The following is a 27492-nucleotide window of genomic DNA, read 5'->3' on the forward strand; positions in this document are numbered from 1 at the left end:
AAAATTTTTTTTTTTTTTTTTTTTTTTTTTTTTTTTTTTTTTTTTTTTTTGTCTTAAAAACAACTCGATTTCATATTGATCTTTGAAGTCATTTTTAGGTTGCATGGTGTCACAATCGTACCCTTGTGACAACAGAACAATGATAGTGCGACACTTGTTCTAATTCATCGAATAAGTCAGTTGTGTGAAATTCAAACTTTGCAAACAATATTGACATATGTTCAAGCCTTGATTCATGTTTGAGAGAAATATTTTGAAATACGTTGAAAACAATTATAAAGAAAGTAATGTTATTATAAGCTAAAAGCGAGTAGGCAACAACGACTTTGATAACATATGACCCAGGTAGAAAGAATTGACAACTAGTCATATCCCCTATAGTACATTTTGGGTCATTTTGACCTTAGAGAATATAGACATGATTTTGGTGACCGGTCATACACCTCGTATTGACACAACATGAAATAGTAAATGTCTATCTGAGATGAAAGCAAGTAAAAAGGGTTTGGAACGGGCATATGGCCTTGGACGACACGTCCTGAACAAGCATGACTAGGACATCCAACATGTGATCATAGGCAATACGCCTTGGACAAACATGACTATGATGAATTACAAGGATGAAATGCCATAAAGATTTGTTTTAAAAAACACTTAGAATTAGTGACCATATAACCTTAATAAATGACATCCTCTTTGAATCTTCATATTAAAATGGAAGCTAAAGAATCGACAATTAAAAAAACTATAAATACTTATTTATTTTATAAGTACGTGGAAACCTCTTTTTAGTATACACGTTTTAAAATCTTGAGACTGATGGCGATACGTAACAGTCAAAATAATAAATATCTACAAGCAGTGGGCTTCAGCTGTTGCAAATAGTACTCGAGCTAGACACTGAACATTAGTTGGAAAGGGAACAAAACATTACTTATATAGGTGTGGAAACCTCTCCCTACTAGAATCATTTTACAACTTTGAGGGGATGCCCGAAAAGGAGAGCCGAAAGAGGACAATGTGTGCTAGCGGTGGAGGTGGAATTGGGCTGATACAAAATTCTAGAATATGATGAATCTTTTGCAAAGTTGAGCTTCAATGAACTCAATAGTTTAATTTAGGAACTTAGTACATTTCTTTTATTGTAGTTTCAATATTTATATATCATTTAAGTTAATTTTAATACCGGAGTTAAAGTTATACCGTAGCCTAAGTAGGTTACAATATTTTATCTTTAATGTAAATGTTATGTGAGTATTTAACTCGTATAGGTTAAAGTTGTCAAACGCTATATAAAGTCTTCGTTTCTTTCAACATTTTGAATCGAAAAAAGAACAGAGTTTTTATTTTAAGTTTGTTGAGAATTAAGTTTTTTATTTTGCAAATTCTTTTGTTTTAGAACTTGCATGTTAAAAGTTATTTAAATAGTGTTGATCAAGCTTCTTGTACAATAATTCGAATCACAAGTTTTTTTTACTTTTTGATCTGGATCATTTGTTGAATTTTTTTTGATAGTTTAAATCTATTGTTTTTCTTTAGAGAAGGGTTGTATTGTTTTTATGTTGATAGCAAAGTGTTTGGAGAGTGTCCAAAAAGTCTACCATTGATGATCATGACTGATATCTCCAAGTTTCCCATCAATAATTAAACCAAACCTTTGAAATTTCATGGCAGATTTTTTTTTCCTGTGTGGAAAATATATGAAAAAGATAATGGATAAAATCTGATTTTCTACTTAATTTCAAAATTTAGCTAGAAAATAATTTAACAATAAGTTTTATGGGACTTAATCCAACACTTTAGTACGAGCTGACGATAATCATGCACTATTTATGTTTATGAAGTCCCTAAACTCTACATACAGTGATGTTTCGTCTAAAAAAAACGAAATAAAACAAAAAAAATCATTAGAATTCTCGAGAATTTTGGCGAGGTGCCGGAGTTCTTGAGCAACGCTATGAAGAAACCTTTAGCCGGACTTCCCACGAACACCTGCAATAGAGAACATAGAGGGAAAACACGGGTAGAGAGAGATTTCGAAAACGTTTTCTGACAAGACTAAATCAACAAAATGAATGCCTAGAACGACCAACCCATGCCACAAAATATTCCGAGAAATCTATATTTTCTTCCGTAACTAATGATTTAATCATTTTAGTTGAAAAGCTAGATTAAAACTCTTACGAAGGAACTAAGTTGAATCGAGTTGAAACAAAAGAAAATAGGAAAAATAAGAAAACCTGATCGAATCTAGAAAAAATCTTAAAAACGCGAAATTTAATTGTAGAACACACTCATGAAGATCAGAAGGCACATACGAAAGAGAGAGAGCATGTCACACGCCGAGCAACAAAGGAGGACACTCGTCATTCAAAGAAAAGCGAGGAAAAGCTATGTCAGTAGAGGTTCGAAATTCAATTGATTAGACGAACACATGTCACGCAGTAAGTGCGAGTACTCCTCTCAAACGCACGTGGACAACCTTTCCGCCGCGTGTGAGGTTGCCTTTTTCATCTGTTTCGACTCTCATTCATCTGTTTTTTGTCCCGATTTCAATATTGACCTTAACTTAATATAAATTTGGGAAGGGAATTCATTGTCTAAGTAAGTAAATCATTTGGTCTTTCTTCAAATAATACTCGTAGGAATTGCTATGACATATTAGCATCGAGCATATTTTGTATCATGCTATGTTTAACGTTTTTTACCGTGCTAAAAAGTAAGAATGTATGTTGTGATATGTGCTTTGGATAATTGATAGATGTTATCTCTCTGTCAAACTTGGAAGTTGGTTGATAGGATTATCTCTCCAACAAATCACAGATGTTATCTATCTGTCAAACTTTGCATGGAAGGTGACTGATAGAATTGTCTCTCCAACAAAGCACGCATGAATACACTGAGTTAAGAGTAGGACAAAAAAAAAAAAAAAAATGTAACGATATTTGGAGCAAGAACTTGTTAGACAGTTTAAAATACTGCAAACCAATGAGGATTGAAATCGAAACACGACTGAGAGGGATGCAAAGGCAATGATAAGATCATGAGGTGTCAAACCCGAACGTATGTTGTGAATAAAAAAAAATAAAATTTAAAAATGGAAATTAAAAGTTTTAAGAAATTATCTTAAATTTTCAATAGATTGCCATATATTACGTGCAAACAAACAAAAATTAAAGAATGGTATTCAAATTTGTAACTAAATGTTAAAAGTGTATTCATTACATTTGACTTCAATCAATGGAATTTATATATTGCAGGCCAAAGAACAAGGTAACCTAGTACCTAAAATTCTTCTCCTCGTATTATTTTTGGGGAAAACTATGGTCGTGTGGTATTTTCTTCACAAAACCACCAAATTATTCCAACATTGTTCTACATTGCAACCTCATTTATCACTCAAACTTTCATTAAAAGCATCAAAAAGAAGACAAGACATGATGGGGATTCTTCTCTTCTATCTTCCTTTGATTTGGCTCTCTTCTTCTTCTCCTTCTCATGCTCTTCAACAAAGCTTTGTGGAGTGCTTTAGTTCTTATTCTTCACCTCAATCAATACCCATTTCTAAAGTGGTTTTTACAAATGAAAGTGCTTCCTTCTCCTCTCTCTTGCACCAATCCATAAGAAATCTAAGGTTTCTCAACACTTCTTCTAAACCATTGTTCTTGGTGACCCCATTTCATGAATCACATGTTCAAGCCGCGGTCGTCTGCGCCAAGAAAAAGGGTTTGCAACTCCGAGTAAGGAGTGGTGGACATGACTACGAAGGTATTATTAACGTACTGATGGATTCAAAAGTTTGAGTTGATGGGTTATACTCTATTTGGTTATTTATCGATAAGTGACTATTAACCCTGTTAGAAACCAGGACTCTTCGTAGTAGTATGATATTGTCCACTTTGAGCATAAGCTCTCATGGATTTGTTTTTTGTTTCTCCAAGAGATTTCATACCAATGGAGATATATTCTGTATCAATCCTCCATTCGAACAAAGTACACTATAGAGCCTCCCATGAGGCTTATGGAGCCCTCGAACAGCCTCCCTTTAATCGAGTCTCGACTCCTCTAGAGTTCTCGAACAAAGTACACCATTTGTTCGACACTTGAGTCACTTTTGACTACACATTCGAGGCTCACAACTTCTTTGTTCGACATTTGAGAATTCTATTGACATTGCTAAGTTAAGGGCATGACTCTAATACTATGTTAGGAATCATGACTCTCCACAATAATATGATATTGTCCACTTTGAGCATAAGTACCCATGGCTTTCTTTTTAGTTTCCCCCAAAATGTCTCATAACAATAGAGATGATTAGCCAACGTGGGACTCCCTCCCAACACTCCTCAACAAACCCAAGTTATCCAACGCAATATTTCGTGCTCTGAAATATCAAATTACACAATTACTAGCTATATCTAATCACTTGCATTCTTAATAGGTCTTTCTTACTTATCATCACAATCTCAATTCATCGTTCTTGATCTTACCAACCTTCGCTCCATCGATGTCGACATCGAGACTGAAACCGCCTCCGTGGAGACCGGCGCCACGCTCGGCGAGTTTTACTATAGAATAGCTGAGAAAAGCCTCATCCATGGGTTCCCAGCAGGAAGCTGCCCCACAGTAGGGGTAGGAGGGCATATAAGTGGAGGAGGCTTTGGAACCCTCTTCAGAAAACATGGCCTTGCAGCTGATAAGGTAATCGATGCTAAGATTGTGGACTTCAATGGAAGAATCATGGACAGAAACACCATGGGAGAGGAGCTTTTTTGGGCCATTAGAGGCGGTGGAGGGGCAAGTTTTGGAGTGATATTATCATGGAAGCTCAAGCTAGTTTCTTTACCACCAAAACTCACAATTTTCCACGTTCAAAAAACTCCCAAACAAGGCGCAATGCAGCTCTTCCAAAAATGGCAAAGAATTGCATACAAACTTGATGAAGATCTCTTCCTTCATGTCACCATAGGCGTTCAAGAACAAACAATTTCCCTTTCATTTGTGGCTTTGTTTCTTGGTCCAATTGAGAAGCTCATACCTCTTATGAACACCCAATTTCCAGAATTGGGATTGCAAAGAGAAAACTACACTGAAATGAATTGGATTCAATCAATTCTGTTCTTTGCTGGCTTCCCTATACAAACCCCACCTCAAATTTTGCTTAAAAAACCACTTTCCAATGCGTTTTTCAAAGCAAAATCGGATTTTGTGACATACCCAATTCCTCAAAATGGGTTGGAAGGGCTTTGGAATAAGGTGCTAGAGGAAGAAGGATCATACTTGATTTTGACACCATATGGAGGAAAAATGAGCCAAATTTCTGAGTTGGAAACCCCTTTTCCACATAGAAAAGGGAACATTTTTGGGATTCAATATATGGTGAGTTGGGAAAATGGTAGTGAAAGCTACAAGCATTTGAGTTGGATAAGGGAGGTTTATGCATATATGGAACCCTATGTTTCAAAGGATCCAAGAGGTGCTTATTTGAACTATAGAGATCTTGATTTGGGGAGGAATTATGGAAGAAATGTAAGGTATGAAGAGGCTAAAGTGTGGGGTTTGAAGTATTATAAAAGTAATTTTGAGAGATTGGTGAGGGTTAAGACCAAAGTTGATCCTTCAAATTTCTTTTGGAATGAACAAAGCATTCCTACGTCCCTCTACCGTTCTTAAGGGCATCTCGTTTTTGTAATAAAGTTAAATCAAAGGGATGTCGAAGAACGAAATAAGATTATTTTTTGTCAATTTGAGCCAGTAATTACGATGTCTTTACTATATCTATATAGATATATAGATATAGATTTATCTTAAATTTCATTGAGAGTTGGGTGAATTTCTCCATAGCTAGCATTTGTACTATTTAAAGAGACCGTTAAATAAAATAAAAATTCTACCATATAAAGAGACAGGTAAGAACTAGACAACTAAATAAAATAAATATTACCATTTAAAGGGACCAGTGAAAAGGAGACAGCTAAATAAAATGATATTACCATTTAAAGAGACGAGTGAGAAAGAGACACCTAAATAAAATAAATAGATTACTAATACATTGTTGTAAAGAAACGTGAGGTCGGAGAGATGTCGGTTAAATTTTCTACTTCAACAAAAACATTAGCATAGTATTGTCGAGAGAAAAACTTCTAGAGGCAAGCATGTACGTTGGGAGAAAGTTTTTCCTCGTAGAAATGATCGCTTTTTCTGGTAGCGAAAGTCGGGGATTTCTAAACAATTTTTTAGATCTGAGTTTCATTTCTTCAAAATTAAACTAAAATAAAACTTATCGGAATATTTAATGAAGTCTTTAATATAGTTGTGCTTTAAGTACAATGAGGTTGAATCTCGACCACGAGATCTTTCTTACCATGACTCGAATACATAACTAAAACTTATGGAAATATTAAATGTTAATTTCAACGCTTTAAATTAAATATATTTTTTTTATTTACATTTAATATTACACATATATTAAAAATTAATTTGACATTTCAAATTTTTCTTTCAACCAACTTGATTATTGGAAGTTGTTATGAGTCAGGAAAGAATTTAAATAAACTTATACAATAAAACTCGAAGTGATATAAAATTAACTAATTAAACTCTTTAATCAATTAATTTCCATTCATTAACTTTAGGTCACTTCACTATAGACCGACCTAGACTTGCACTCTTATGCTATGTGACACTCAAATAAAGGAAGAGTACATGAATGAACTGGGACTGCTCTGAATGGGAGCGATCTTGAAGATAGGATGATTAAGAAATCTTAAAAGAATTGAAAGGTATAACATATACCAACAAGGTAGACCTTCTTTTTTAGTAGCTCGATCATGAAAATTCTAAAATTAAACGTGTTTTCAGTGGAACAATTATATTTCCGATGACCTCTTGAAAACTTTTCTAGAAAGCGTGTGAGTGAGGACAAAACATGCAGACAAGACTCGTGTCGGTTTGTGGAGATAAGTCTTCGCTCTAAAAAAACAAGTAAGTAACCTAACTATATTGCAAGGAAATGTCAGGATCATCAAGTGTCGAATCCAAATTTTAAATCTTTATTTAAATATTGGATATAGGTCATTACATGCATTTTTTTGAACAAGTTGTTTCGATGGATATAACCATTTCATAAAAGTTAATCCTCACATAGGTACATAATTATACTTTGGCCAAAAATTCGTTTTACCATAGTAATTACATATTACACCATAAGTACCATTAATTATTTAATAAATAATCTATTTATGATCTAATCAAATATTAAATTTCTCGAGAGGGTAGGGCTCATTTTGGTTTAGGGGTGCATGTGGGTTCAGTTGGTTCGAGTTGGGACATTTTTTCAACTCAACTCAGTTGTTCAGATTATAAATTTTTTCAACTCAAACAAACTCTTATTAAATAATGAACTCAACCTAACTCAACTAGAAATTTTTTGAATTGGGTAGGTTCGGGTTGTTCAAATTATAAATGGTCATACGAACGAACCATTTATAACACGAACACGTATGAGCCATTCTAGATCCTCGTATGAAGATGAATAGAAACCAAATTTTAATTTTCAAAGTAATGATGAGATCCAAGAATCAATGTGTTAGGGTATGAATGGGGAACCTATATGTGTATGTGCATTTTGAACATTTGGCCAACTCCCACAAACCCAATTGTAACACTAATTCCCTAAGAAGAACCTTCTACCAATATTGGAGGCCCCATTTGGAATTTAAAGTTCTTCCCAAATTTGCTCAACTTTGGCCTTTTACAAAAGTCATGTATAAAACCAACAATTTGCTTTTTGGGCAGGTGGAAAATATTATAAATTAATTAAATTAAATTGTTCGAGAGGTGAATGATGCATTCTTTACGAGCGTGAGAAAACTTCTCCCTAACAGACGTGTTTTAAAACCTTCAAGGGAAGCTCGAAAGAGAAAATTCAAAGAAGACAATATTTGCTAGCAATGAGTTTTAGTTGTTACAAATAGTATCATAACAAAACACTAGGCAGTCTACTAGCGAGAACGCAGACTCCCAAATGAATTGTTAGCGGTGGGTTTGGGCTGTTACAAATGGTAACAGAACTAGATACTAGACAGTGTTTTAGCGAGGACGTTGGCCCCTAAAAAAAGTTAATAGTAGTGAGCTTGAGCGGTTATATATGGTATAGAATAAGACACTAATCGATGTCGAAAATGTTGGACCTCTAAAAAAGTAGAAGGAATCGCTCAAAGTGCAAATGCTTTGGTAAACAAATTAAAAGTCATAGCGCTGATTTAGCAACTTTTTCAACATTGATATCCCACAAATCAAAGTCTCTTCCAAACCCCAAAAGAAAGTTGATATATGCCATGCTTATAATGAATAAAAAAACAAAAGAATTATCAACTTTATTTAAATTATTAAATTTCTTTTTTTTTTCTTTTGGTTCGGGATTCGAGTTCTCGATGTTGATGTGAACGAGCCATATGTAGTAGGATAAGATTAATTAAACGTCGAGTTTTTAATACAACTATAAATTAATGTAATTCTTAAATATAAAGCTTAAAAGACAAATTTTCATAATTTTATTAGGTAATAACTTAAATAAATATAATTATTAATTTGAAGTTTTAATTGATTAAGAAAAGGAAAAAAAATTAATAAAAAAGGTGGAGAAATATATAATTTGTTATTCATTTAATTAAAAAAGCTAAATTAACTCTTAAAAATGCAGTCTAATAATGATTAAAAAAGTGTATCATATTTTCTAAATTAATTTCCAAATAATATTTTTTTAATGAATTTTTAAAACAATTAAATTAATATAATTGACTCCAAATAAAGTGGTTGGTCGAAGAAATTACCCATTTGTATGAATAAACTGACTGAGAAGAATATTTTAAACTATAAAAATTAATTAAATAAATAAATAACAGACCGTGTCTTTCTCTCAGCTTGACAGTGAAAAATATCACTCTTTCTCTCTCCTACTTTCTAATATATATTGGAATTCCTTTTATGTAAAATAAAATATTCTAATACCTTTAAATTACAATTTAGTCCCTAAACTTGTATGTTTTATCTATCAGGTCCTTTAAAAATTCATTAGACATTAAAAATAATAATAAAAAAAAAATTGTGACTAATAAATTCATAACTTTTATCAAATATGTTAAAACTTATTGAACCTAAAATCTACACATTGGTTGGAGAGAGGAACGAGTGGCAGCGAGGACGCTCGGCCCCAAAGAATGATGAATTTTGAGATCCCACATTGGTTGGAGAGAGGAACGAGTGGCAGTAAGGACGCTCGGCTCAAAGAAGGGTGGACTGTGAGATCTCACATCAGTTGGAGAGAGGAACGATTGTCAGCGAGGACACTCGGCCCCAAAGAAGGGTGGATTGTGAGATCCCACATCGGTTGGAGAAATAAACAGAGTGTCAGCGAGGACTTTGAGTCCCAAAGAAGGTGATTTGTGAGATCCCACATCGATTGGAGAGAGGAACGAATGCTAGCCAAGACGCTTGGCCCCGAATAAGAGTGGATTGTGAGATCCCATATCGGTTGGAGAGAGAAACGAGTGTCAACGAGGACGCTGAGCCCTGAAGAAGGGTGAATTGTGAGATCCCATATCGGTTGGAGAGAGGAACAAAATCTCAGCGCGGACGCTGAGCCCTAAAGAAAGGTGGATTGAGAGATCTCACATCAATTGAAGAGTGGAACGAAGCACTCTTTATAAGCGTGTGAAAACCTCTTCTTAGCAGACACGTTTCAAAAACTTTGAGAGAAAACTCAAAAAGAACAATATTTATTAGTCATGAGCTTAAACTATTACACTATATGTCAATAACCGCTCAGTTATCAACAAAACAACGTTTCTTTGAAGACAAATTGATTCTTAAATTTGCATGACGCTTGGCTTAGCTCATATACACGTTAACCAAACCAACATATTGTCACCCAAAACAGCTATATATATATATATCAGTTCTTAAGCCATCATCTCAAACTTCATAGCTTTATCATAAGTAAAACAGCAAGCCATGGTGCATTCAGGCTCTTCCATGTTCCTTCTTCTTGCCTCTCTGCTCTCCCTTTCACTTTCAAGCTCAGCTTCAATGGAGCAAAGCTTTGTGCAATGTTTGGCTATGAACTCCCAACAAACCATCCCTCCCTTCTCTGTTTGTGCTCAAAACAATGCTTCATTCTTCACTCTCCTTCAATCAACAGCACAAAACCTTAGATACTTAGATCCATCAGTTCCAAAGCCTGAATTTATCTTCACTCCATTACATGACTCTCATGTCCAAGCAGCCGTAATTTGTTCAAACAAGCTTCGGATACATCTCCGAGTGCGTAGCGGCGGCCATGACTACGAGGGTCTTTCTTATGCTTCCAAAATCGGAACTCCATTCATCATTGTAGACCTCGCGAAACTCCGATCGGTCCAAGTGAATATCCAAGATAACACTGCATGGGTTCAGGCTGGTGCAACGGTTGGTGAAGTTTACTATAGAATCTCACAGAAAAGCAATGTCCATGGCTTCCCTGCTGGCCTTTGCACTAGCTTAGGCATTGGTGGACACATAACAGGAGGTGCATATGGCTCCATGATGCGAAAATATGGCCTTGCTGCTGATAATGTCATCGATGCTCGCATCGTCGACGTTAATGGTAGAATTCTCGATCGATCGACGATGGGAGAGGACTATTTTTGGGCCATTAGAGGTGGTGCTGGAGGCAGCTTTGGGATTATTCTTTGGTGGAAGTTGCAGCTGGTTCCTGTTCCTGAAACTGTGACAGTTTTCACTGTTCCAAAGATCTTGGAGCTAGGTGCCACTCAAATCCTCTACAAATGGCAGCAAATTGCAGACAAGTTAGATGAAGATTTGTTCATTAGAGTCATAATCCAAGCAACCATTGATAAACCCACCAAGAAGAGAACCATTTCAACAGCTTACAATGCTCTTTTTCTTGGTGATTCCAAAAGACTCCTCCAAGTTATGGAAAAAAGCTTCCCTGAATTGGGTTTGACACCAAAAGATTGCATTGAAACGAGTTGGATCAAATCAGTTCTTTACATAGCAGGAGAATCCATTAAAACGCCTCCTGAAGTTCTTCTACAAGGAAAGCCACAATTCAAGAACTATTTCAAAGCAAAATCAGATTTTGTTCAAGTTCCAATTCCAGAAACTGGGCTGGAAGGTCTGTGGAAAAGATTGCTGGTTGAAGACAGCCCTCTTATGATCTTGAACCCTTATGGAGGAATGATGAGCAAGATCTCAGAGAGTGAAATCCCATTCCCACATCGGAAAGGGAACTTATTCAAGATTCAGTATTTAAGCTTATGGCAGGGTGGAAACAGAGATGCTGCAAAACACATTGAATGGATCAGAGAGCTTTATAACTACATGGCTCCATATGTTTCCAAGGCTCCAAGAGCTGCTTATGTGAACTATAGAGATCTTGATTTGGGTATGAACATGAAGAACAACATGAGCTTGGCTGAGGCCAGTGAGTGGGGCAGTAAGTATTTCAAGGACAACTTCAACAGGCTTGTGGAGATTAAGACAAAAGTTGATCCTGATAACTTTTTCTGGCATGAACAGAGCATTCCTTCCTTGGGAAGAACTAAAAAGATCCAAAAGAAGGGGTTCTAACTAAAAAAATCCGATGTGGGATTGAGTTTTTAGTGTTCTAAGAGATTGAATAATGGTTTTTCACCTTTTTTTTTAGGAGTGTTCTTTCTTTTGTGGTTACTTTTCTTACATAAAGAGTGGATTGAGAATATTAGAGAGGTGGGTTTAGAAAGGGCCGATGTGGGATACTACTTTTAATATTAATAGCAAAAGAATAAGAGTAATGGAAGCCATGAACATCAAAAGTTACATGTCTGATTGTGTTAGAATTAATCTCGACGCATTTTCAAAATACATGAATTATATTTAGTTAAATACGTGAATAGTTGGCTACATGAATCACCAAGTATATTGATGAATGTTCAATAAATTGTCTACTCATCTTCTCGTCTTTTAAGCTGTGTTGTGAGTGTCTACTACGTTTCGAACAAGTGTTAGAATTCGAACGCTTTAATATGCTTATTTTGAATGCTGGTTTTCCTTTCCCCACCTTTGTCGGCCTTTATCATATTGCTGCACTACCCTCGTCTGCCCATAACTCCACTAGTATAGATCTAAATTGATCTGAACAAAAGTCCAAATGTAAAGGAAAATTTTAAGATATGGAACAAAAAGAATACAGATATAAAGGTAATGGAAAACAACCAAAAAGATGAAGACAATGTGAAGGAGGAGAGTTAGGTAGAACAGGATGTGACCAGAAAAAAACTATAAGTTCATGAAAAGTTGACCTTATCGATGAAAGCATGGTTGTCGAATCGAAAGAAGAAGAAATAGCGAGCGAGAGAAAGAGGAAAAAAAGAGTGTTGATACTAGCAAACGTAGAACTCCAAAACATTCACTTCTTTTGGGCATCTAAGCCAACGGCAAGTTTTTGGTCGAAGAAACGAAATATAACCAAGTTATATCCTTATTGTCGAAAGTCTAACAACTAGCATGAGACGAATTAAGTCAAAATCGTCTAACAACTAGCATGAGACGAATTAAGTCAAAAATTAAGATACAATTTAGACGCTCACATCCTCTTGTTCCTTGTTTATAAGATAACAAATCCGACAGAAGCCATGCACGAGTACAAGACACCTTTGACATAAAAATCGAGCAAAAATTCTAGAAAATGCACATATAGTTGAGAGGACGAAAATGGAAGCTACTAGGGTAATTTACAAAACTTGCTTCAGATAATGTACTCAGTAAAACAGTACATAAAACTGTACTTATCCTCCCTCTTTAAAGTGTGAACGAAAAATAGACTACAGGCTAAAGATATGCACAAATCCTCAATTTCCTAAATATCTACAGGTGACTCTTCAAAAATTGGTTGTGATAACTCTTACTTGTCCACGCCTCAGAAAGGAAAGCAAATCTCAGCTTACATTGCAAGCAGCAACTTGTAAGATGTTGCATGACAACTCCTTCTGTTTCGGGCTTAATAAAGAAAACCACATCTTTATTAAGTTGACCTCAACATATTGATTCGAAGAGGCTCGACAGCGCACTTTATCTTGAACGATTGTTTCGAAATCGAAAGGGAGAAGGCCTAACAAGGAAGAAACAGTGGCAATTTGAACAGGGAGGCCAGATTTAATGGTAGTGTCCAGGCAAAGAAATGATGATAGATTAGATCTTAAGATTTTAACTCCTCCATTTTCAAAGCCTCCAGCATCCACGCCAAATCTACAATTAAAAGTTGGCAAATTAGATAGCTGGTCAAAAATAAAATTTACATTTCAATGCCTGCTTGAGCAAACAATGATGATACTATTTGTGCACTTCCTCTATAGTATGGTTGTGCATCGACATGTCGGTACATTTCAGGTAGCAAAAGAAAAAAAAAACAGAAGTAACCAAGACAACACAAAGTTCCATATCAATAAGCTATGCATAAATGAGATAAAGTGTCTATGTCAGGTTATAAGCTTCCTTCCATTGGCTGCACAAGTTTCATTTGTAACATGTATTTACTATTTAGAACAAGATTTATTAGCACTACACATGAGAAAAGAATTTGTATTTCCAGAGAGTCGCACTGTTTTACCTCCCAAGTTGACCAAGAAGAATCACAATTGCAAAACCCTTCGTAACTGATGACTTCAATAATTCCATCAGCTGAGGGATAATGTTAGCGAATGTCCAATTCCAGCCCTGTAATTGAAAAACAAACCAGAAGCAGTCTCATTTCCGGATCTCAAGATAAGCGTCATATTCAGATCTCTCAAGATTAAATATCAACAATCACATAATGAATTGGACATTTACATGAATTGCAGTGAAAGGGAAAGTAAAGGATATTATTTCAGGGAAAGTAATCCACTTCAAAACTCGAAGGATATTATTTCAGGGTTACTACCATTGCAAGTAAACATTAGATGGAAGCTTGACGATTATAAACTGAAATAATAGCATGCATGTGACAATTTGGCAGTTTCTTGGGTATCCAATCACTCGTTGAAGAATACCTTAGCTTACATGCAGGTGGACATGGGTCTAGTAAAACCTACAATCATCCACATGAACTTTTTGTTCCTTTTTATAGATACTGAGCATTCATCAAAAACAAAAAATTAAATAATACAAAATGAGCAAACAAAAACAGCACCCCAAAATGGAGCCAAACAAACCAAAAGACCTAATCAAGCTTATAAACACACACAAACAGCTCCACAACGACAGCATAATTGCAATAAACAAAAAGAAAAGAAACAAACAGACATCTTGGCATAAGCCAACACCCTCTTCCCACGACCTCTCTAACCCCCTAAAAATCCACTCATTCATCACTAGCCAAACAAAAAAAAAAGTATAAACGATGACAGATAGATTCCATTCTACATCTATATGAAAGTTGTTAGAGCATCTTTATAGGCTATTTGGTTAGAACAAAAAAAATAATAGTATATATCATGACAAAATCACTTTCTCAATACACTCAACCAGATTCCATCATATCCAAAGAGAATTGCTGAACCAAAAGGTCAGTCCTTAAACCATTGACAGACTAATGTAAGCGAGAGAAAAAGGTGAAGACCAGTACCATGTACCATGCTAGCAGTTCAACCAATGATATGGCATCGGTAACATCACACAATGTTGGATTGAAGAGAAATCGTGGTTCATCATCAGACACCTTGAACTTCTTTAAACAACAAGATGCATCACAGTCCAAATACACTGACGGATGGACCTCTTTACCACTTGAATTTTTACATGGAATCTGGTTAGCTAAATTCCTCTTGAACAAGGATTCCAGATTTAATGAACTAGTTGGATTTTCTAAATCTTCATCCATAATTTCATTTGATATATTCTTCGGAAGTAATTGCAATAGAAACGACACAACCATGGGCATAGACATGCCTTCCTCTGAAAAAGGGCAATTAGCACATTGAACAAACTCTGCTCTGCAATTTCTTTTGAGTGGGGTGAAAGTAGCATCATTTGAAGATCCGACTGTCTCAAGGTGCGTGATTATTGATTTCAAGACAGCCCTCAGATTAGAGTACACTTCCAAACTGAAAAACTGATCTCCACCAATATGTGCAAAAATATGAAGAATTGTTAACATCAACGAAGACTCATACCTGCAGCTTCTTAAAATCCTGTATGATATCTCCCAAAGAAGACCAGTACGATGAACAGCTTTAGAAATTGACGCTAGGATGGAACTTCCCGCAATCAAATAGTCTGTTGATGCTGGTGTAAGTGACAATGTTCTATTTACACTATCGATAGGGATATTGACCCTCAAAACACCTTGCGTTAATGTCTCAAAAGAGGCATCAGTACATGATAGGACTTGTCCATCTATTAGGAAATCTTCCATAAGAGCAAGTAACGCATCCAAACAGAGCAATTTAGTAAACAAGCTTCTTATTGCCACATCAAGCATTGCTGCCAACAGGGAAAAGGTAAAAGAAGACGAAGAAATAGGGTAAATATCATTGATATGAAACCACAAAAAAACATATAAAGAAAATTCATTAATAAATAAATTACTGAGAGAGAAAATAGTAAACCTTCACATATGTGCCCTGAAAAAGAATCCAAGCAGGTATGGCAGTTCAGAAAGTTCCCATATTTATGCACAGCAACAACGGTGAAGTTGAGCAGCAACAAGGAAAAGAATACACAAGTCTTCTCCCTGAAAGTTCATTACTAAACTTTCAATTCTCTTATAGAAAAAGCTACTTCTGAAAATTGAAGGATCTCTCTTATTTTTTGGGGAGGAGGGATCATGAAATAGAAAACATTTTGTTAAAACCAATAATTATTTGTATTTGCCCTGGTACAGAAAACAGAAATGTAAAATATGTAACTTGCAAAGCAAATGAAACACTTACTTTGGTACAAGTTCATGCTCCATGTTAAGGGAAGCCAAAATCTCTTGCACCATCCACTCTTTTTGAGTAATTATAGAGCTCCTCTTTACACAAGCCCTAGTTGCTGAAAATATTTTTAAGATACTGTGACAGTCATTTGAATTAGAGAAAATAACACAAAAATCAGGGTTAGAGTTGCCCAGGGTTCCAGATTTAATTTCCGATGCTCCCACCCCTTCACAACCAGAAAGAGAAACATTTGTCCCAGGCATCCCTACAATGACCCCAACCTGATCAAGACAGTTATTTCCTGCCTGTACAATATCAAAAAGATCATTCTCTTGTCTACCTTGTATTAAACACGGATCTAGTTGGCGTTTACTGCTATGTATATCTCCTAACAAGTCAAAGTCGCAGGACTGGGTATAATTGGACTTAATCTCAACATCGATGACAGTGTAGCTGTGTGTTTTTGGCTGACCTTCTCTTTCATCTGGCAATTCTTTATGGAGTTCATCTACTAGAGGCTCAAATTCATTCAAAGCAGATGTTTCAGCGCCATAAATATAAATATTTGGAAGCGGAGACAGCGGCATTTCAATTGCTCTCCTGTAGCATTCCTCATCAGCAGCACTATCCAAATCTAGCAATTTCATATAGTCCACATTTGCTATATTACCAAAAGTTTCCAAGGTTTGAAGTTCACTTCTGACATAAGTATTAAGTTCCTCAACACATGGCTGACAATTGTCCATAAGCTTGCTGACAGGTTGAGAAGGTTTAATACCAATACTTTTAGGCGCACAAACTTCAGTGTCAACTTTGTTCAACTTCATCTCACTATTATCAAGTAAATGTTGCACCTTTAATTTCTTCTGGCACAAAGCCTTTCTTTTCTTCCGAATTTTCTTATCAGCACAAGAATCTTGAAGCACATTCGATATTACATGTTCACTCTTATCTAAGGGCTTCTCTGTAGGGCTGTTTAAAGCATGCAAAAGAGACAACTTCTCTTCAATCTGAGAATGCATTTTCTTACTCTCATGATATAAATAATCAATGGATTCAACAGTTTCAATGGTTCTTTTTCTCTTTCCTTGTTTTTCATTAGCTCTTCCAATATTATTTTTAATATGACTTCTGACACTATTTCCTGCCATCATGGCAAGGTTTTCATTGCTTTTCATCTTACTAACTTCACTAGATAAGTTGGATATTCTTGGTTGCATGTTGAAGTTCTCTCCAGCCAACTTTGTTGCTGTCAAACGAAAGCCATTTTCCTGTGAGCCGACCAACTGACCATCAGAAAAAGATGCAGTACTGGAATTGACTGCACAACTTTGTAACATTTTTCTGTTAGAGTCTCCAGGAAAGGACTCCAACCTAGATTCAATACCTGATAAAGATGTGATATGATTCCCTACAGACGAAGGAAGCAACGGAGCACCATGATGTGGGGTGGCCTGCCTAAAAGTATCAGGCATCCAGGCTTGGAATGCCTCTATAGCACGTAGATTCTTCTTTGGGTACGATCTTTGCAATTTCTCAGCATTCATTGTCTGTGAACCATTCAACAAAGATTGTTCAGTCAAAAGTAGGTAGAGAATGGTAAGTAACAACAACCCTTGAGGAGTAGAGTCCCCCTTCAAAAATCCCCCTATTCAGCAAGATAATCATGAAATAGCTACATATTTATATGCTAATAAGATTCGATGTTTGTTATTTAATTACCACGGATTAAGCAAATAGGTTGAATAGAAGATGACTATAGCAACTCAATTAAAACTGAACATGCAATCATAAACAACTTTCTTCCACAACTATCGATCAAGACAAAGGTGAAAGGAAATAAAGAAGAAAGCAAGTGAGATTGTGAAAGAATATCAATATCCACGCGCTTCTCAGAAGTTAGGAAGTAAACAAAAAAGGGAAAAAAAAAATCTTTAAGATCATTGATAATATGAAAAAGGTAGATATTTTCTTTTTAGATCAGTTCCATGTGAAGTATAGCAAAACTGTGAATCTAAAGTCAATGTGATTAGCATCTTATTCTTAACTGGCAAGGCTAGCAGAATTAGAGTTACCAGAAAACTGATGATGTGTAGTTTCAACTGTTACCAATAACCAGCCTACACCAATAGGGGAGAAAAGTGGGTAGACCAATCCAACAGAGAAATGACAATAATGTGATGCCATTGTGCCTTTAGAAGTAAGTAAAAATATAACAATCAATATGGCCAATACTGTAGGTACAAAATTAAAGAAAAGGTAACAAACAAGTAATTAAAAAGGAAAATCAACCTTTTCCGAGTCATCATTATCCTTAGTGCCAGTAGAGGAAAATTTATGCAGGTCGTCCAAATGATTTGACAGCTGAACAAATTCTAGCTTAAAACGACCCAGTTCTTGTTGAATAACAGAACGATGATTTTTTTCCAAGTTAGCCACTTGTCTAGCATGTTTTAGTCTCGTCTTCTCAAACTTTAACTTTTTTTTCAAAAGCTTCATTTCTGCACGTTCGGAACTCATAGCATGTTCAAAAGAAACAGCAGATGCATCAGCCAATTTCCTAGAAGACTTGAATCCACGCAAGTTCTTTTGCAATTCCTCAATTTTCCTGTTCTTTTCTTCTAATTCAAGAGACAATTTATCAGCACGGCATTGTTCATCCATGGCCTTCCTGCGATAAATCTCTAAATGGTTTTTCAGTTCTGATGATTTCATCATGTTGGAATTCACCGTCTTCTCCTTCATAATCGCCAGATCTTCATCCATCTTATGCTTTATGTTAACTTCCTTAGCCTTAACATACTCAAAAGCCAACTTCAATTCGTTTTCATTTCTCTGTATCATTTCCAACCAAGGTTTATCATTCTTTTTCACATCCTTACTATTAGTTCTCTTGATGGGTTGACCACAACAAGATTCAATAAATTTTTTCAAGGTCTTGAATTCTTTGACCTGCTTCTGCAATTTCTTAATCTTGCATGTCTTTCTTTCTAATTGCTGAAATAAGTTTTCGGCCTTAGATTTTTCTTCCCCAACCTGCTTCATGGTTACTTCAGTTTGCATCCTTGAAGCCTGTGCTTTAGACATTTCAGAATCTGCACGCTTTTTCTCTTTGAAAGTCCTTTGCTTTTCTATCTCTAGATCTTTCATTACCTCAGTTAGTTTAGAAGTTTTGCTAGCCAACTTTAACTTCGTTTCTTCATATTCTTTTTCTAACATCCCTAGTTGTTGTCGGAATTCATTAACCTTATCCATTTCAGTTTTGTGCAACTTCTTCAAGTCACTAGCCTTACTCCTTTCAATTTTCATAGTTTTCAAAGCTTGAGCAGCTTCCTCCTTCCTCGCTTCAGCATTTTTCCTTTCAGCATCTGTCCTTCTCTTCTCTGTCTCTAGAAGTTCTTTTAGTTGGCTAATTTTCTTCTTACCCTCAGCAACAAGAACATTAAGATGATCTACTTCTCCATGAACATTAACTGCCTCTACATCATTTTGTCTCAATGAAGAAATTTGAGATTTGAGGTCCGAAATTTCCCTCTCTAAGGAGACTCTTATAGCAGATTCTTTGTCTTTGCTCTCTCTCTCAATAGAAGCTCGAGCTTTCTCCTTCTCATATCCTACACCCATTAATTATCAACATTAGAAGTAGAAGAAGAAGAAGATATGAAATAGCATCAACAATGTGTAGCCTTTCTTTTAAAATCCACATGCTCAACAGCTAAACAAAAAGAACTTATCTCCGTTTTTAGGGCAAGGCGCAAGGTGACAAACCAAATTGATGCATATTTCGAGAAGAATAACTCTTTCATTGTATAAAGCTTGAAAACAAATCTACGTCTTAAGTAGAACCACTAAAAACAAAAGAAATAAAGGCAAGGAATTACACACTTGGTGTCCTTCGTCTGTTAATAAACAATTAAGAAAAATGAATCACAGGGAAGAAAAAAAAATTAGACCTAATTGGATGATAAAAATCTACTCCTGTTAGCACAAATTAGAGAAAGATACAAAAATTTCTTGTGTTGGTTAACGTTTGTTTGATTGTTTCAACTAACGATATGTCACATCTCCATTTTAGTGTTGGCAGAAGAACCACAAATTCTACCATGAACAAATATCCTTTCTGCAATACCCAGACCCAGCCTGCTAAAAGAAATCTCATTCTAACAACATATATAAAAGCGGGCAGAGGAAACTCATCATGGTTGGGTTTCTACCCTCTTTAAGATTAAGATTCTCCGCCTGAATCTTCCTGATTTGTTCCTCAAGGAGCTTGACTGCCTGACGTAGAGCAATTCTCTTCTCTTCAAGCTTTGTGTACATATCTTTCCACTGCACCCATAACAACCACAACGAAATGAAGTGAAATACAACCAACAAAGCACAAAAAAGCAAAAGATAAGGAAGAAGAAAGAAATAAAGTCTTACCACTTTACAGCAGGAATTAGACGATTCAGGCTTGGATACAACATCCCCAACCATTGCCAAATGTTCGTAAAAGAAAAAGGGTAAATTAAGAACAATCGAATTGCTACACTCAAACTCTTACAAACCCATAAGCTAAAATTTTTCGAGGAAGTTCTGAAGAATAGCAATATCACAGCTTCAACCAGTAGCATTAGTTCAGTAATCACCCACTCGTTAGTACTGAGTGCAATGAAATCCTATAAAACAAGTTCTTCACACATGGTAGTTTCAAGTTTTTGAATAAAACTTTAGTTGAGGAAGTACTGCCATCAACTTCTCCTCTCCAGCGCAACATTCTCCACTCCATCTCAGATCATCTACGCAGAAGGCATGGTAGTCAGTTAAAAATTGTTCTCTGCAGTAATAAATAAAGCAAGCAAAATTGAACAACAAATTTGCATTAGCTTCTAGGAAAATAGAGTGGCTAAAGAGATTTAAGATAGTTATGTTGTTGAGTAACAGGATTTTTTACCTTATGAAAGTTCTATTTTGCCCTATTTTTCCCCTTTTAAGTAAAAACCCTCATTCTGTTAAAAACCTGGATCTTTTCATTTCACTCTCCCATCTCTCTAGTTTCAATCAAGTATCCTCTCGTCAATAGGTATGGTTTTGCATTGTTGTAGATTTTAGGTTTTCTTACTTTCATTCCATAGTTGAATTAGATTAGGTTCTATTTACTTACATTTTTGTTATATTTTACTTGTATTTTTGTTATATTTCGAGTGATCTTTTTCTTTCTTGTCTATACATAAGGTTTTACATTTTTATTATAGATTTTGGGTTAGATTAGGTTCTCTTTTACTTACATTTTGGTAATGTTGAGGCCAGCTCAAACACTCAGGCCAGGGCGAACAACTTCAATCAGGCTCAACCTTGTCTTTACTTTATGATAAGTTCCTTCAGACACAACATCACATCTCCTTTTTGTCGCCACTCACTCTAAGGCAATTAAGAAGCTTTTCATCTTAGAGTGTGCCTTGCAGTTTGAAAACAATGCTCTCATCTCTATGCAGTTTGATTTTGCAATATTAATATATTTTTTTCTTGTGCAATATCTTTTCTTACAACGTTTTATAATGGCTAACATAATGGCTTCCTTTTTCTCACCACAAAATGCAAGAAAATTCCACAAATTAATTTTACAGTGTTAGAATCTTGTTCAAACCTTTCTCGCTGTGAGAAAGTGCAAAAAAAAAAAATAATAATAATAAATAAATAAAAACATATCTTAATTTTAAGTGGCTGGAATTTTTGGATTAGGAATTAGACCACCTTAAAACTAGTTGCTGTAATTTTACTCGTAGCAACACCTTGAAGTCAATACAAAACCACTCCCCGTAAATTATCCTACAAATCTTATCGACACAGTTTCAAACAAATATGCCCAACCTTGCTTAAAACATAAAGATTAATGAAAAATATCCTACAAATCTCGTAGACACAAAGGTTTAAACAAATATATCCAACATAAATGTCAAAAAATTAACCACAAACAATAATGAATTTTCCTATATGAAGTTCGTTTCCATAAAAAAGGAGGAAAGACACTAGCAAGTCACTACCAATCAACAATGATTCAAAAAGAAATTGCTTCACAAGAACCACCAAACGGGACTTCAAAATTGACCACTTTAAACAACGATAAATGTGACCTGGTAATCCAAAATGGATGTGAAAAAATGAAGGAAAGGACCGACGATACGTTCAGAGGCACTCAATAACAATGAGATATTCCAAAGTACTTCAAATAAAGCAAGAAAGATCAAAAGAAATGTATATCTATATGCAAGAAAATTTTCTATTTTACATTCTGTTTTTTTCTAGCAGCTTCTCATAAGGCCAAAATCTATTTAACCATAAAAAAACAAGTTCAAAGGCACTTAATAACAAATGATGTGTTTGAAATGACTTCAAATAAAGTAAGAAAGATCAAAAGAACAAATAAAAAGCAAGGCAAAATCCCATTTTTTTTTACATTCTGCTTTTCTTTTTTTCTTTTTTTTCTTTTTTTTTCCTCACAACTTCAAGTTAGACCAAAATCTATCAAATAACCATCAAAACACAAGTTTAAAGGCAGTCAAAAACAATGAAATGTTTCAAATAACACAATATAAAGCAAGAAAGATCAAACGAAATAAAAGGATCAACACAAATCCTCATTTTACAATTTTTTTTCCTCACTTCTCACAAGGCAAAAATTTAGCTACTAACAATAAAATAAATAAATAAAATAAAATAAAAACAGGTTCAAAGGCCCAAATGACTTCCAATAAAGCACAGAAGATAAAAAAAAAAAAAAAAATGCAAGGAAAATCTCATTTCACATTTTCTTTTCTCGCTCCCTCCAGCTTTAGAGAGGTCCTCAGCCAAAGATGCATTTACACCAAAAAAGTTGCAGAAATGGAGAAGGTAGAGGGATCGGATTACATGTACAGTCATATTTCAGTCTACATAATTGTGAAATACGAAGATCAAATTATACTTGCTTTTGCAGATATCAAAATATGCAAAGAGCATGTAGATCTAGAACTGAGTCCTACACACGACAATTTGTTAGCAAATTCTAACTTGCCGGAAAATGGAGGGAGACAAATTTTCACTCGCATCTAAAAACAGCTACTAAATATTTGATCCCGAAATTTTGTTCAAACACAGATAGTAATAACAGACAGTAAGCCACTAAAGCTTCCTTAGTTTACATAAGTTCTGTTCCTAAAGGTTCGACAAAAACAGACAAGAAATAGTAGTATCCTACAGAAGCATTCCAAATTTATTGATTATTTAAGAATTAGTGACAAATAATATAAGCTCATATCAATCACTTATCTAATCTCGGTGCATTGCTTCTCTGCAAATGTTTAAAGCCGCTTAATGTACTCACCATCAGTTTCCCCTTTCCTCTGCTCTAGTTCTGCTGGCGCCACAGCCACCTTGCTCTTCCGTTCTCACCATGCATAAGGATCAATGTCGTCTCTGGCACTCGCCGTTTTCTAAAGTTCCCGTCGCCGTCGCCCGGTAATCAGGAGCGGTCATCGTGGCCACGGTTTCAGCATTTGTAGAGTAAGCCGTGGGGCGAAAGTGGAGAAAGAAGACATGGAAATCAGGGTTTCTCTTCAGGGATAAAATAGTAATTTCATAGTATAAACCCCCTTCAGAAATTGGATTTCAATTTAATTTTATAATATATCGGAAATAAAATTTTATTTATTATACATTAAAAATATAGTATAATTATTGTTTTATTGTGTAATATAGCTAGTAATATATTATATTATGTATTTTTTTTACGAAAAAAATAATTTGTATTTATAACATGAAAAATATATTTTTAAAGTCATTGCTTTTTTACATATAATTATACCTTTAAAAAAATTTAATTCAAAATCTAAATAAAAAATAAAAAAATTTTATTTTTCCGAATTTTTCCTATTTAAATCACATAATTTTATTTTACTGTTGATGGCGTGCACTTGTACTCACTCACACACATTTCGACATTTCGATCAGCAATCTTCCTTCTCGTGTTCAGTGAAATAGCTCTCTTATGGCTTCTTCGATTAGCAAGTATAGACCCAGATGCTTTCTAGTCATTTTTGACGTTTTAGTAATAATACTTTTCCTTCATAGTAATTAATGTACTATCCACAATGTTCGAGGCCAAAATGATCAACTGACACTAATGCAAACCAACAAGCCAATTGCCAATGTCGATTTTAGCCTAAATCGACGTCGGTCAACCGACGTACACCTCCTCCGTTCAATACATTTCATTATTCATAAGATACCTAAAACAAAATAAATTTTTTCAACAACCGTTAACTAAGCATATTAAGCGTTTAGATCGACTAATACACATCTCACAACCAAGAGTCAAACCGGTCGACGCTTTCATTTTATCTTGAGCAAAGAACACATAAGAACTACCATAGGAAAACTATACTATATATATTAGAACATATTGATCCATGTTACACAGAGCTATCATGGCAGGATAGAATACAATCCAAGGCACTGGGAAAGCCAAGATTCGGCAGTTTCGCGCCATCCCGACGACAACGCCACACGACATGAACAGAGAGTTAAGCAGTAAATAGGCACAAGAACAAAGAATAATTTTGAGAAAGAGTCACAGTAAGTTGCAGTCATAACCTATATTTACTGATACACTAACACCTGCAGAAGTGGATCATCTTTTTTTCACAGCTACTTTTGAAGGTGGAGGAAATGTTCCAAACACTCTGTCCCATAGTGATGAAGTAATTCCAAAGCCTAGAGTCTGGATCCTGAAGTGATGGCTCAAGTGGTATTTCTGTACAACAAATCAAGCCATTTGCAGATTATTGTAGGAAGATCTATCTATCAAATACTCCACTTTAACATCTAACATCTATGTATTGCAATGTATTTCCAAATGTACGTATGTATATGTGTTACTCGTATAAATATCGATATAAAATTTATTGTCATACAAAAACTACATATAGAAGAGTGTGTGTGAGATCCCACATCAGTTGGAGAGGGGATCGAAGCATTACGTATAAGGGTGTGGACATCTCTTCCTGGCAGACGCGTTTTAAAACCCTGAGGGAAGCCCAGAAGAAAAAGCTCAAAGAGGACAATATTTGCTAGCGGTGAACTTGGGCTGTTACAAATGGTATCAAAACCAAATACTGGACGGTGTACCAACAAGGACACTGGGCCTCCAAGGGGGGTGGATTGTGAGATCGCACGTCGGCTGGAGAGGAGAACGAAGCATTCCGTATAAGGGTGTGGAAACCTCTCTATGGCAAACGTGTTTTAAAACCTTGAGAGGAAGCCCAAAAGGGAAAGCCCAAAGAGGACAATATCTATTGGCAGTGGGCTTGGGCTGTTACAAAAGGTATCAGAGCCAGATACCGGGCGGTGTGCCAGCAAGGACACTAGCCCTCAAGGGGGGTTTGGATTACGAGATCCTACCTCGGTTGGAGCAAAGCATTTCATATAAAGGTGTGGAAACCTCTCTCTGGCAGACGGGTTTGAAAACCTTGAGGGAAAGTCTAGAAGGGAAAATCCAAAGAGGATAATGTTGTTACAGTGTGAGTTTGAACGTAATTTGGATGAACCGAAAGGTGGTTGGTTTCCTTTTGAGGAATTGGGCGCCAATAATAGAGAGTTTTCACATCGGCTTATCATGTGATGCAGATTCTATAACCACATTCCACATCCCACTTCAAACTTTTCGATTCCACGGGAGGACTCCTCTACTCTATTTTGAGAAAGGTATTCTCGTATAACACGTTCTCATATAACAGCACGCGTAATTCCCAGACGACGATAAAATTTTACGTATAGCATAAGCAAACTCCATACTAACCTTAAGGTTTCGTGCCATTTGTCCAGATGGCTGCCCGTGATGAAGGTAGTGATGGGTAACATCATACATCACATAGCCCAGCAACCCACCTCCAACCAAAGCAGGTGTGGTAGATGGGGTAGCAAAAAGCTTGATCAAATTCCAGAACTGGCAAGTCATGAGCAAATAATTAGGATCACAACTAAAGAAACTTGCCAAACCGTGTAAATTTCGACTTGGAAATGCTGAACAATGAACATTGCAAACATAATCTCATTTAACATACTGAAGAACAATTGAAAGAAATCGACATACTGGAAAGAGCAGAATAGCAGTTGCAGCGGGAGGGAAAACGAGTCGTAAGCTATCCATAGGGTGTTTGTGGTGGCAACCATGAAGAAGATAGTGTATGGTGTTTCCCCTGATCATCCAGTTCCAAAATGGTTTGAAAACGAAAACAAAAACCAAAACAAAAAAGAATGTCCGAAGAGCACGAAAAGTTTATCTCTGCAAGCATTTCTTGGCAGTGTTTCGGTTACTAACCAATAGCTCGAGGTCTTGATATGGAAAAGAAACCGATGAAGAGTGTATTCGAGTAATGTCCATACAAAAATTCCAAATACCACCATCAAAGATAATTCTGAAGGAGTATGCCCCATCCTGTAAGACAATGATATGAACCAGCAAACGACCGGTAGCCAAATGGTAGGAATCGCCCACCACGCCGTGCGAGTCAAGAACTGTTTTGTTAAAAAGAAACTTTATTAATCATCTAGACTTAATCTCGACGAGTTCTTGAACTTTGAAGATCTTCAATACCTCCCAGAAATCGCTCTCGAAAAATCGAGGCCCTTCTTTGCTGACAATTGGCTGATGAACCCATTCCTGATAATCTTCCCCAAGATGGCCTACCTGAGAAACAAAATTGGAAAAAGTTAAGTTTCATGGTCATTTCTATCAAAATTCTGAACCAGATTGATTCAAAAGGTCTTTTTCGTTCGAGTGTAACGTTACCTGAAATACGAGCGGCTTATTCAAATTGACGGTGAATCCATGAGCGACCATCTTGGCGTAGATTTAGCTGCAGATAATAGGTATGATTAAATGGAGTAGCTGAAACTGAGACATTGTATAACAATTTAATATCACTGAAGAACAGCAGTCTGATAATGTCTATTCTATTACATCCATGTTGTTGTTGTTGTTCTTCGTATTTGAGTATCAAAGGCCATAGTCTCAAACGCATTCTCAAAGTTTCTTGCCTTTGTCTTTTCAAATTTCAATCAAGAAAAGGGAAAAATAACACAATTAAGCCAAGAAAACGAAAACCCACATCAATCCAGCAGGGGAAATCTCAGGTTTTTCTCAGAATTCAAACATAAATCTGAAGAACTTCCACATGAACTCCATTCTCCAACACCAAAATCCACTCAAAATGAAAATGAAAAACAAGAAGATTCTAAAGCGCCACCCCACAAACAAATCAAAATCGAAAGAAGAAAACATCCCTCGAACCATGGATCTACAAACAAGAACAAGAACAGCCATACGGAGCTAAGAGAAGCAAACAAAACAAAAAAAAAAAACTTGAGAAAACATTCACAAACCGGAAAATGGAAATGTGGGTTCGGCAAAAGAGGCGGCGGCGATGATCCTAGCTAGTGAAAACCACCACGACGGTGGCCACCGCGGAAGGAATGTGAGAGAGTCTACTCCTTTTTTTTTTTTTTTTTTTTTTTTTTTTTTTTTTTTTTTTTT

The 27492-nt window shown here is 35.7% G+C and overlaps 4 protein-coding genes across 9 annotated transcripts in view; 2 read left to right on the top strand and 2 right to left on the bottom strand.

Annotated features, from left to right (window-relative positions):
- Positions 1-3440: 3440 nt before the first annotated feature.
- LOC111495709 (berberine bridge enzyme-like 15) lies at positions 3441-5713 on the top strand. Its single transcript, XM_023145869.1, has 2 exons — positions 3441-3768; positions 4442-5713. The coding sequence occupies exons 1-2, from the start codon at positions 3441-3443 to the stop codon at positions 5671-5673; spliced, it is 1560 nt and encodes a 519-aa protein (XP_023001637.1). The 3' UTR covers positions 5674-5713.
- Positions 5714-9887: 4174 nt separating this feature from the next.
- On the top strand, positions 9888-11925 carry LOC111495628 (berberine bridge enzyme-like 13). Its single transcript, XM_023145741.1, has one exon. It carries the CDS (start codon positions 10015-10017, stop codon positions 11629-11631), a length of 1617 nt encoding a protein of 538 aa, XP_023001509.1. The 5' UTR covers positions 9888-10014; the 3' UTR covers positions 11632-11925.
- Positions 11926-12679: 754 nt separating this feature from the next.
- On the bottom strand, positions 12680-23512 carry LOC111495215. Of its 3 annotated transcripts, none has more exons than XM_023145151.1 (9): positions 23284-23512; positions 20364-20719; positions 20153-20267; positions 18231-19552; positions 15951-17488; positions 15627-15751; positions 14645-15501; positions 13649-13755; positions 12680-13287 (listed from the first exon to the last, which is right to left on the bottom strand). In XM_023145151.1, the coding sequence occupies exons 2-9, from the start codon at positions 20415-20417 to the stop codon at positions 12978-12980; spliced, it is 4428 nt and encodes a 1475-aa protein (XP_023000919.1). In that variant the 5' UTR covers positions 20418-20719; positions 23284-23512; the 3' UTR covers positions 12680-12977. The 3 variants fall into 3 exon arrangements, with proteins under 3 accessions (XP_023000919.1, XP_023000921.1, XP_023000920.1); XM_023145153.1 differs by having other exon boundaries at positions 20364-20757; XM_023145152.1 differs by lacking the exon at positions 23284-23512 and adding an exon at positions 21209-21341.
- Positions 23513-24323: 811 nt separating this feature from the next.
- LOC111495292 (dihydroceramide fatty acyl 2-hydroxylase FAH1-like) overlaps positions 24324-27492 on the bottom strand; it is a 3574-nt gene continuing 405 nt past the window's right edge. The window contains exons 1-7 of one of the 4 annotated variants that reach the window (XM_023145266.1): positions 27342-27472; positions 26749-26815; positions 26554-26646; positions 26278-26474; positions 26050-26155; positions 25756-25902; positions 24324-24711 (exon numbers count right to left, since the gene is read on the bottom strand). In XM_023145266.1, the coding sequence (XP_023001034.1) occupies positions 24589-24711; positions 25756-25902; positions 26050-26155; positions 26278-26474; positions 26554-26646; positions 26749-26799 (717 nt within the window). In that variant the 5' untranslated portion in view covers positions 26800-26815; positions 27342-27472 and the 3' untranslated portion in view covers positions 24324-24588. Of the gene's footprint in view, positions 24712-25755; positions 25903-26049; positions 26156-26277; positions 26475-26553; positions 26647-26748; positions 26854-27341; positions 27473-27492 lie in introns of those variants that run through there. The other 3 variants (XM_023145270.1, XM_023145268.1, XM_023145269.1) reach the window with 3 other exon arrangements.

Source organism: Cucurbita maxima, unplaced genomic scaffold (assembly GCF_002738345.1).
Source record: "Cucurbita maxima cultivar Rimu unplaced genomic scaffold, Cmax_1.0 Cma_Scf00021, whole genome shotgun sequence".
NCBI classification, from domain to species: Eukaryota; Viridiplantae; Streptophyta; class Magnoliopsida; order Cucurbitales; family Cucurbitaceae; genus Cucurbita; species Cucurbita maxima.

Excerpts from the sequence above, each read along its gene's own strand:
- LOC111495709 (XM_023145869.1), top strand. The coding sequence starts at position 3,441 with ATGGGGATTCTTCTCTTCTATCTTCCTTTGATTTGGCTCTCTTCTTCT. Across the intron at positions 3,769-4,441 it reads TGGTGGACATGACTACGAAG|GTCTTTCTTACTTATCATCA; the intron begins GTATTATTAACG and ends CATTCTTAATAG.
- LOC111495215 (XM_023145151.1), bottom strand. The coding sequence starts at position 20,417 with ATGGTTGGGGATGTTGTATCCAAGCCTGAATCGTCTAATTCCTGCTGT. Across the intron at positions 19,553-20,152 it reads GAATCTTAATCTTAAAGAGG|GATATGAGAAGGAGAAAGCT; the intron begins GTAGAAACCCAA and ends TAATGGGTGTAG. Across the intron at positions 13,756-14,644 it reads AACTGCTAGCATGGTACATG|GGCTGGAATTGGACATTCGC; the intron begins GTACTGGTCTTC and ends TTTCAATTACAG.
- LOC111495628 (XM_023145741.1), top strand. The coding sequence starts at position 10,015 with ATGGTGCATTCAGGCTCTTCCATGTTCCTTCTTCTTGCCTCTCTGCTC.